The sequence below is a fragment of the Trachymyrmex septentrionalis genome, unplaced genomic scaffold (genome assembly GCF_001594115.1).
Source record: "Trachymyrmex septentrionalis isolate Tsep2-gDNA-1 unplaced genomic scaffold, Tsep1.0 scaffold148, whole genome shotgun sequence".
Classification (NCBI taxonomy): domain Eukaryota; kingdom Metazoa; phylum Arthropoda; class Insecta; order Hymenoptera; family Formicidae; genus Trachymyrmex; species Trachymyrmex septentrionalis.
This window is the reverse complement of record NW_017304631.1, coordinates 241744-252795: the sequence shown is the minus strand read 5'-3', so window position 1 is coordinate 252795 and position 11052 is coordinate 241744. Positions and strand designations below refer to the sequence as shown.

The 11052-nt window shown below is 30.2% G+C and overlaps 2 protein-coding genes and 1 pseudogene across 3 annotated transcripts; 2 read left to right on the top strand and 1 right to left on the bottom strand.

Moving 5' to 3' along the window:
* The first annotated feature begins 1497 nt into the window (after nt 1-1497).
* Nucleotides 1498-3889, top strand: LOC108745745 (survival motor neuron protein). 2 transcript variants are annotated; one of them, XM_018482071.1, is made up of 6 exons: nt 1501-1650; nt 2000-2173; nt 2533-2647; nt 2945-3242; nt 3318-3388; nt 3818-3889. In XM_018482071.1, exons 1-6 carry the CDS (start codon nt 1600-1602, stop codon nt 3877-3879), a joined length of 771 nt encoding a protein of 256 aa, XP_018337573.1. In that variant the 5' UTR covers nt 1501-1599; the 3' UTR covers nt 3880-3889. The 2 variants fall into 2 exon arrangements, with proteins under 2 accessions (XP_018337574.1, XP_018337573.1); XM_018482072.1 differs by lacking the exon at nt 3818-3889 and having other exon boundaries at nt 1498-1650; nt 2945-3251; nt 3318-3382.
* A 397-nt stretch (nt 3890-4286) lies between these two features.
* Nucleotides 4287-8437, bottom strand: LOC108745737 (katanin p60 ATPase-containing subunit A-like 2). Its single transcript, XM_018482061.1, has 8 exons — nt 8068-8437; nt 7381-7451; nt 6853-7032; nt 6211-6514; nt 5826-5994; nt 5646-5758; nt 4819-5024; nt 4287-4707 (listed from the first exon to the last, which is right to left on the bottom strand). Exons 1-8 carry the CDS (start codon nt 8128-8130, stop codon nt 4323-4325), a joined length of 1491 nt encoding a protein of 496 aa, XP_018337563.1. The 5' UTR covers nt 8131-8437; the 3' UTR covers nt 4287-4322.
* A 1417-nt stretch (nt 8438-9854) lies between these two features.
* Nucleotides 9855-11052, top strand: part of LOC108745718 — a 9515-nt pseudogene continuing 8317 nt past the window's right edge.

Here is an 11052-nt window from a genome sequence, read left to right as displayed (position 1 = left end):
TGCGCGCGTGTGCGTGTGCGTGTGTTTGCTGTGTGTATGTAAATATTTATATATACATATATAATAATATGTTTATGCAACAATATACATACATGGCACGATATACAGTTAGATATCTCGAGTATTGTTGAGTCATAATAGTTCATTATTATACAGAATAATTTACTATACTCTATTTATTATGCACAGAATAATGTATAGATCGAGTTACTATCAATTTTTATCAATCGACGCAAGTGTTTTATTATAATTGTCATTTTGCTCTGCGCACATGTTAATCTAAGCAAAAAGGAGTTTATATTAATAAAATTTTTCAAAGTTTTGAGCCTTTATTTGTACCATCTGAAATCATTATGTGCTCACAATATAAGAATATACACTATACATATATAGTAAGATCAAACGGCATCAGCATCCTTGGTTTTTTTTCGGCATCACTTATGAATACCAGCTTATAATCATGGGGATTAAAGCCGTCTGTATTACCGACTAAATCATAGTTTTTGTATGTTAATTATTTTGTTTCTTTTACAGATTCGAAAATCTTTTTCCATGATTAAGGTATACGCATTAATACGTGTCTGTAAAATAGAATTTATGTCGAGAACGACAAGAAAAATTTCGAATTTAATATCTTAAGACAAAATTTTTTTGTCGTTCTCGACATAAATTCTATTTTACAGACTAAGTAAACTCCACCTCACAGGCCAGTATTCATAATCTAATTCTTATACTTGAGATTGTCTTAAATACAGTCTTAAGGTGTCATAAGCCAATCAATGGGCCGTATATTAGCATTAAGATATTATTTAAGACGGTCTTAAAATAAGAACCGATTATGAATATCGGCCACAAACACGTATTAATGCGTATACTTTAATCCTGGATTACAGATTCGCATTTTCGAAAAAAAAAAAAAAATTTAATAATAAATTATTTATTTATATGGAAATACCTATCAATATGGAACTTATAGGCTCTAATTAATAAAATCATGGCATGATTACTCGGACGAAATATTTATGTTAATATCTTAAATCTTTATTAATTGTCGGTAATGTCATAGTTCTTCAATTATCCCCAGGATCCAATGATAATCACGAAAATTGGCCCAGGGTCGACAGTCTTTAATAGTATCTCATCTGTGTCCGAGTTGAAATACCGATAACTTTCCTATTGGCTATTTCGACCGCCATTTTCGATCTAGTTGTTTTTAATCCAGTAAGCGTTTAGTATTAATGGTAATAAATATAGTACGGTAAGTCTAAAATAGAGGACCTTTGTGTCTACTTTGGTATATATATATATATATATATATATATATATATATATATCTAGCTTTAATTCACCATGTTATACTCAACACCGTTGGTCTGTTTTCTGTTTCTGCACTAGATTGCACTGGCACTCTCTTTCTCACTTTCAACAAACATATACCTATCTCACTTCACGTTCCAAAAGTGTACACTAGTTCAACCACAGAAAACAAATCTCATATTATTTGTGTCTCTTGTTGGGAAGCTCTACATTTCTGCGAGAAAAATCTAATTTTTACTAAGTTTGAGATCATTTTGAATAATTTGAATTATTCGTTACAAGATGGCTGAGAACAAAAATGTGTTGTTTGTAAGAGAAAATGGAAATGGAAATGTACGTCCTTTTCGTACTTAATTCGATTATTTTTATCGTCATCACTCATGTTTAACCCTTTTCAATTTTTGCATTTTGTTTTCTCATTTTTCACATGAATACATTCTGAATATTCCTTTAATTTTAAATGTCAAAGATGTAATATACAAAAATACATTCGAAGAGTATACAGGAATAAAAAAATTTCTTGATTTTAAGAAAACTATTTTTGTTAATAAAAATCTTGATTTGGTTAAATTTTTAGTTATATAGAAGCGGGATAAAGAAATTATAAAATAATAAGAATTTAGATGTAAGATAATAAAAATAAATGTATGTTAAAATTATGTAAAATACTAACAATTTATAGCATAGTGAGAATGAAGATATTTGGGATGATACTGCATTAATACAAGCATATGATAGAGCTGTAAACTTGGCCAAGGAAGAAGTAGCGAAACGTATTGCTATGGACATGCAGGCTCAGCAAACAAAACACAAGTCAAATTTAAAACATTTAAATCATAATAGAAAACCTTTAAAGGTATGTTATATTTATGTTATATCAAAAATATATTCAAATCAAAAACTAAATAATTTTAGACTCTTTAAACTTAAAGTTAATTACATTAATGGAACAGGCATATAAGAGTCAAGCTCGATAGTTAGAGCGCAAAAATCATTTATCCTAGACGTTCTTCTATAAATTGGCAGATGTCTTTCTTATAATTCACATATAATTCACAAATGTTTCGATTCCCTTCCGAGCCATCGTCAGTTGTACAATTCCTCTGCTTTCTCAAATCCCTTATGGGGAAGTATTATGAATATCGCTAGTTGTCAAAAATATATTTATTAGAAATATTTATTAGAAATATTTTTGATATTCTTGCTGCATTGTAGAAATGGACTGTTGGTGCTCCTTGCCGTGCTGTGTACTCTGTAGATGGAGAAGTATACGAAGCTATTGTATCAAAAATTTATCCAAATTCTGGCATGTGTACAGTGAAGTTTGTTGGTAACTATTTTATATCCACATAATATTTTACAATGTTCTTGTATCATAACTATGCAATATTAAATAATATTTGGTTAATCAGTATATATAATTAGTATATACATTAAATACTAATAATAACTAAGATAAATTAGGTATATAAAATTTCATGCATACATACATGCATGCATATACAAATGTGTGCATTTATGTAAAATAAATAATGATATTTAAAAAGTACATATAATTAGAGTAAGTTAATTAAAACAATTTTTAGTGGGATAATTTTTACAGCAATTATTTTTATATTATTTGCAGGATATCAAAATACAGAAAAAGTGGAGATAAATTCTCTTTTGGAATCTGAAGGATTACAAAGTCAAATTGCTCAACAAAAGGATGCATTAGCGCAAAAGGCTGATGAAGAAATTGTAGGTTCTGACACATCCACCCATTTTAATCTGCAGGATTCCAAACAAATTAATAGCGAAAAAATGGATTGTGATACAGAGGATCCTAGATCATTTAAACATAATGCTATACCTGGACTTGAATATTTTAATCCAGCGATAGATGCGATGCCACCCGCGCCACCCTTACCACCATTAATGGCTAAGTAAGAATAGTAATTTAGAGATTCAAGAATTTTTTCATTATCATACTATATAAAACTGCTATATATATGTTATAGGTTACCCGAAACTGATGCAGATGCATTGTCTAGTATGTTGATGTCATGGTATCTAAGTGGATTTCACACAGGTAACTTAGAAATATCAAATATCAGTCTGTTATTTTTTAAATTTATTTAATATATTATTTAATGTATTATGTGTTTAAATAGAGAATTTCAATTTGTTGCATATTTAATAAAAAGTTTGGAAATTAATCTTTTTATAGCACATCGATTGAGCAATAAATTTCAAATTATATATGTGTGTATATATATATATATATAAAATTAAAAATTACATTGTACAATTACATGTATTTATTGAAATAGTACACTATCAGATATTATTTTTCAAGAATAAATTTTAATTTGAATGTAAACAGAGAAGAAGTTTAGAAAATTATAGAAAAAACAACTTTTAAAGTTATTAACAAATACACTATATATATACAATTTTTATACCATTTATATTTTTAAATAATATATATTGATATAATGTCATAGATTTTTTTATGTAGGTTACTATCATGGATTAAAGCAAGCAAAAATTAATCAGCAGAAGAGAAGAAACTATCAGTAGTAATATAAGATATAATTATTTTCCATAATATACATATTTTTACATTTTAGTTTAGATATTGTGTTAATAAAAAACTTTTATTAACAAAATCTTTTAGACTTATTTTGTAGAATATTTTATTAGATTATGAAAAATTAATAAAACGTTTGTGAAAAAAACATTTATATATGCATATATGTATGTACATATATTCTATTTGTAAAATTTGTATTATTTTCTTTATATGTTTCACAAATATACATATATATATGTATACTTATGTATATTTTATATTTTAATTTATACAATTAAAATGTGTATATCATTAGCTAATACAAATTTTACAAATATTTTAAACATATTTATAAAATATCACTATTTTGCAGAAAAAAATTATCTCATAGATGTATGTATTTATTTTGTGTTGCAATCATTTGTCAAAACAGCTACTTTATTTTTTTTTCTTATTTTGAGAAACCAAATTCCTCATGCCATTCCATATATTGTACATTCATATGTTTAGTAATGGGTTTTACTTTGGTTTTAGCAAGCACAATATGATTAATTGCACTAATTAGACCATCATTTTGAATATTATTCACCGAAATCGTTTTAGCTTCGAGACTCGCCCAAATGGGCCGCAATTGACTGATCCATGCCTCCTTGCACAGCAGTTTCAAATCTGCGCAAGAATATCCTTCGGTTTCTTTCGCAAGTTTGAGTATCTCCGGCGAATTATACAGATCATCGCGCACATAAGATTGCAATATTTCTAATCGACTAGTTTCATCGGGTAAATCCACAAAAATCCTTTTTTCTAAACGTCGCAACAAGGCAATGTCTATATTCCTAAAAGATAAAAAATATTTTGAATTTAATCGTGAGAGTTTAGAGAGAGATTAATTAGAACAAATTATACGCTTGTGTGAATAAATGAATAAATACGTGTATGTGTGTTACCATGGAACATTTGTAGCTGCTAGTAATACTACATTTGTGTACTCCATTGACAATAAACCGTCCAATCTAGCAAGAAGTTCAGCTCGAAATCTTCTAGCAGGTTCCGAATTCGATGAAGTGTGATCTATATTTTTCGTAGTCGTCCAATCGATTTCATCGATAAAGATTATCGTTGGTGCATAATGTTTAGCAAGATCGGTGAGTACCTACATATACCAACATTTTTTTTTATTCCATTTTGTTTCGGTGTATTCAAACTTTCCAATATATAAGAAATCAACTTGTAACTCATAAGAATATATGAGTCCTGATGATCCTGTGAGTAATTTTATGTTTCATAATCTCATTTTTTACAGTTTTGTTCTATTCATATGAGCTAATTATTGTATTACGTCTAAATATTGTAATTTTTTATATAATTGAAAGTTTTAAAACTCCATCTGTATAACAATATTTAACAGTACGAAAACTTCACAGAAAATTCTTTTTTAAGTGTGTGTTTATGTTACGGGTTAATAATAAACAATGTAGATTATTATTTTACGTTCATAAAAACTTGTATCGAGAATGAAAAAAAAGTATCTAATAGATACGATACATATAAATTTAATTTTAAAGACATACTAAAATTTTATAACTATACTATTTATTTATCGATTTCTTTTACCTTTTTATCTTTTTTTTTAAACTTTAGAATCTAAAATTTAGATGAATATTGAAAATAGTATTTATTAGATGTCTAGAATTATGAGTGTCCATCATTATCGATTGTAGAAATAGATCGTGGAATATCTCGAAATTAATCGTAGACATATCATTCGACTTACGCGAATATATTTTTCTGAATCTCCTCTCCATTTGCTGATAACTGAACTAGAAGTGATATTAAAGAAGGTCGATTGACATTCGGTTGCGACTGCTTTCGCAAGCATCGTCTTACCTGTTTGAGGGTGTTTTTTATCAATTTGTCAATGGGTGTTATTGTAATTTTCGTAATTATTACATACCAGTTCCCGGTGGACCGTATAATAATACGCCTTTACAAAAACCGAGTCTCCTATTAAACAAGCTTGGATATTTCATGGGATAAAGTATGGCTTCTTTTAATAACATTTTGCAATCTTTCAATCCTTTTACATCATCCCAATGAACATTCAAGTTTTGTTGCACTATTTCCTAGAAATTATTACTTATATATATAATATTATTGTATCATTTAGACTCCATTTTATTTGCTCTCTTGCCGTACACACGGATGATAATTATAATGACTGATTTTTCTTTTGATTTGGATTTGTTCATGTAACGAAAGCTTATACTTTATTAGAGAGAAAGTAAATGTAATTCCTGCTCAAAAATTATAGTATGCATCGCATTTTTTTTGTTTCTTACCCGTGACATAACATCTGCAATTTCTTTTAGTTCAGAGCTAAGTGGATAGAGATCGCCGATAGGTTTCAGTAGTCTCTCGTTATCGGTGAAAGTTTCGTCAGACATTGGCACTTGTATAGCGACTCGATCGCCATTTTCCGCGGGAAAAATCGGCGTAACCGTCATACCAAGACTCAACTCATTCCATGTGGAAGTGCTATGTTTTTGTACGACTTTATTTTTGACAATATTGTTACATTCCTCGGTAACGCGACTATCCTCTTGCTTTGAATAGATCTTCGAAACTCTTTCTGCTCTTTTGTTACTGTTACGAAAGTAGACATAATAAAGTATCTTCAATTTTATCGAATTTATCGAGTTTATCGCAAAGAAATTGGCGTCTTTCGCAAATTAGGAAATACAAGTAAAGTTAATTAAATTATCAATAATTCGTTGATAAAATTTTATATTGAATTATGTTGTAAAATATTACTTAATAATATTATTTCTAAAGAGGAACATATCTTTGAATATAAATGTAGATATATCAATAATTATATCGTGTATATATATATATATATATCTGTATTTTTTAAAAATTGTCAAAACGATTGAATAATTTGCTGGGTTTTACGATTCTAAATAATGAATTATATTTCTTACACATTTGGAGCTACGTTGCCAACTTCTATCTTCTTACACAACTTAGGATACTTATTGTACTTGGCGTAATGGTAATCGATATATTCGAGAATGATAGTTTCAAGATCAATATTGTCGCACACGTGAATATCCCGAGAGAGTTGAGCTTCTTTGAAGAGACTTTCCGCTGTACTGGAATAACTACGAGGAACACATCGATGCAATGTGCATAATTCTCGTTTTATAACTATTTATGCTATTACGTAAAGTTTACAGTACTTTTTGAATTAAAAAATTATGTAATATAATAAAATTGATTAGTATTTATTTAAAATATTGAAACGTTTATAATTGAACTAGAAATTTTCAAGTTTTTATTATTTTGACCAAATATTCACTCACTCATGGTGTTATTATTTTTTGTATATTTATTGTTTGTATGAATACAACACACGATTTTAACATTAACGTTTAATTGATATATGTATTTTAAATAGTTGAAAGTATTAATTAAACGAGTATTAAACATAAATATAAATTTTTCCTTACCCTTGCTCTCGTAAAAAAGCAGCGATAAGATAAACGAGATGACGCCGACGTTCTTGGATACGTTTCTCCTCCTAATTTACAATTAACATATGTATTCGTCAATGAATTCATAATTCAATATACTTATTCTTTTTGATCATAAATAATTTGAATATCATAATTGATTTTTAAATCTGAACTTATAGAGTAATTCTTTTACGTATCATTGTCGATCATTATAGTGATTATTAATTAATGCTTCGGTACCTTAGGAATATAAAGTTAACACGATATTTTTTTCAATCAGCGCACTGTATCGGCAATCATATAATTGCCAATAGTCATTATGATCGACTGAATAATAAAGTCGAATACTATACATATTTTTATCGATCGATTTAATATTACACAAGCTATTATTTTTAATTTCTCTCACGTGTTTTTCGCGCACAAACGTACCACTGTCGAAAGGCGCCAAACTATCTTGGAGTTTTGAATCGTAATGTACAAATACGCTCGATATGGGATGCGTTCCGATTGTTGCGCATGAAGCGCATAATGCATCGTTTGTCCTTGTATTCATCAAATAATAAAGAAGGATAAAATGATATACATCACTAGCTCGGAACGCACCTATAATCTTGTCTAGATTTCTAGGATCTAGACAAGATTGTGGGTGCTTTCCAAATTACATGAATTTATCCTTACCTTTTCGCGCGCCAAGTGAGCGACTCGTCCGGCTGTCGCGTTCAACGACAAGCAGTCGTTCATGACCCTTGCTCGGAAACCAAATATTATCGGAGGATACTGGAATTTTCCTTTCCCAAGACCGACGTTATTACTTCTTTCGCTTATCGCTTATATTTCTTCGATTGGACAGTACACTTTTGAGGCTTGAAATACGAGCTGGTAGGCCGGTACAAGACGGTAGACGATATGAAAGTATCCTACGGTTGCCATAGCAATAATTGCGATCGTGCATTCTCATAATTTACCATGGCGGAATTAGACACCTGATCGCTTTCTCTCTCTTCAACGTCCAAATATGTATTTCATTTCATAAATTTTATAAATGCAAAAATTTGTTGGGATTTCAAGCAACGCGAACGGACCTCTTAAGAAAAATGAAAGTCGCGCTAGCAGACTTTCGGGGCGCTTTTTGATTGGCTGTGCACATTATGCGCAATACAACACTTTGCCTAATGTAATACTTATATGTATAATGATAATTTACAATTAGTAAGTTTCTCGTCAAAGTTATGATATAAAAAGACATTATTATCAAGTAAGTTAATCAAAGAGATGAAAGTATTAGACTTACACGTTGAATCACAAGCGTGGAGTTAAATGGAGTGCAGTCAAACACGATTGTGATCGGTGCGCAAGAAAGAATAATGATAAATGAGTAGCGATGGAGAGATGACAATGAAATTAATCTGAGAGAAAATACAATATACATATATATATATATATAAAACTGTGATGATGGAAATTAAAGCTAATTTTATTGACCCAAGTGTGGTATATCAGTTAACCTACATGACCGTAAAAAATTAAAATTCTATCAAAATTATCTACACATTTATTTTACATTAACGATTATAATTACAATTATACAATACATCTCTTAATAATAGTTATATTCTAAAATTTAGTTTAGCTGCACAAACGCCTTATCGCATTTTCAATTTTAGAATAATTCAATATTATTGGTTTAATTGAGATTTTAAGTTAAGAAAATATCTCGCGCAGATATCGTATAAGCGAACTTCGGGATTGCCTTTAAGCCTGCAATCGCGTAAATCTCTAATATTCGTGGACATCCTACGTAGTAAAAATTGCAGGCCGAGTTTTATTCATCCATGTGCGATTCTACAGTAGACTTTTAAATTTATAATTTCGAATTTTGATATGTGCTTCTTCTCTTTATCCACTCAAGTAGCACATTCAGCGCTTATAAAGCGTTAAATAAAGCGCATACAATCGTTTTTTAGCGCTTTTCAAGCGCTGCTGGGCATTTAATTCGCAATGTCATTGCGAATATGAAATATGTATAAATTAGCTTTACCAGAGTAACTAATAATTGCAACGGGGTAATATATTTTATTTTAAAAGAAAAATTTCCCAACTATACTTTTCATTCTCTCCAACTAAACTTACATGATCTTACATTATAATCAGCTTATATCCCCAAATGAATTTCAATCACTTTAATTGTTATTGCAATCCAAATTACAAAACGTAATTTTGCGATAGCGACTACAACGAATAAGCTTTTTTGTAGACGTTTAGCAGCGACGACGATGGTGACGACGATAACGATAGCAGGGAGTACGTTACCCTACTATAGGAGTGGCTTCGTCGCAGCGTAGCGAGAAAGAGAGAGAGAGAGAGAGAGGAAAAGAGAAAGAGAGAGGTGATGCGCGAAACGTATTCGATCGACCCGTATAAGAGGAACGAGCTTGTACTGCGACAGAGTTCAGTCAGTCGGTCGGTGCCGCTACCACTCGCGCTGCATCGCGTTGAGCCTCTTGGAGGTTTCATTACAAACACGCAGTCGGTACGTTCGATTGCATCTCTTTCCTTTTTTCTCTTTTTTCTTACTTCACTTTATCTTGTCATCCTTCCGCCTTTCGCGGAACAGATTAAAATTTGATACATCGGTTTAATCAAAAAATTATTTGTGCGATACACCCTTCTCTCCATTAAAGAAGGGAAGAGCACTGCACGTGTATATACGAAACAGCAACATATCTTGACGAGAAGCGATGTAAAACAAACGATTGGCGGAGCAATGTAGTATATAAAGGTAATTACACAAGCCTTTTTTCCTCCTCTCTTTCCGTAGCACGTATTATCATGCGGATTTACTTCCGGCCGGTTCTGGATAACTGATAGCCACCCGTTGCATGGTGAACCTGTGAGTTGGTCCCGCTGTGTCAGCTGTAGAGTGATTACAAGCGGTTCACCCAGAGCTTGACGTCATCCCTCTGTGCTCTGCTCAACGACGAGCAGAGCACAGTAATTCTATACCGGATATGAGCGGGGTGTCGTTGACATTTTTACGCGATTTTTCCGGGATTTTTTATATTCCTTTAGGGTCTTTATCTTCCTTATTTTTCTTTTCTTATGAATTCAAGAATATAGGCTTTTTCATTTCATCCGATTTACATATTCTTTTTTCTAAAAAAATATTTTTAATACATAAAAAATATATTTAATAGATAAACTTACCTAGTAAATGAACCACTTATAGTTCTAAATATTAACGCTTAATGGTTTAATGCATTAGAGAGATGAGGAAAAAGAGACAAATTTGCTTCTATATTATACTAGTATCACTATTCAGTCCCAATTTATAAGTACATTTTAAATCGAGCATTACGTTACTTCGAATAAATAAATACTAATATTTTATTATTAACATTAACAGACACAAAAATCTTTAACAAACTTATGTTACAGTATATAAATCTGAGATTATCGCATATACATACATTTACGACCCGAGGCAAAATTCCATTTGTGCATACTTTTTAAAGGTTTACATTTAGTAGCAATCATAAATTTTGATATAACTATAGCTTCGTTGAATAATTTTATAACTTTACAAATTTAATCAACTATCATATCATAATTACATACAAGAAAGATGTATAGACAGCTAAATCATTTAATATTTTAATATTTTTT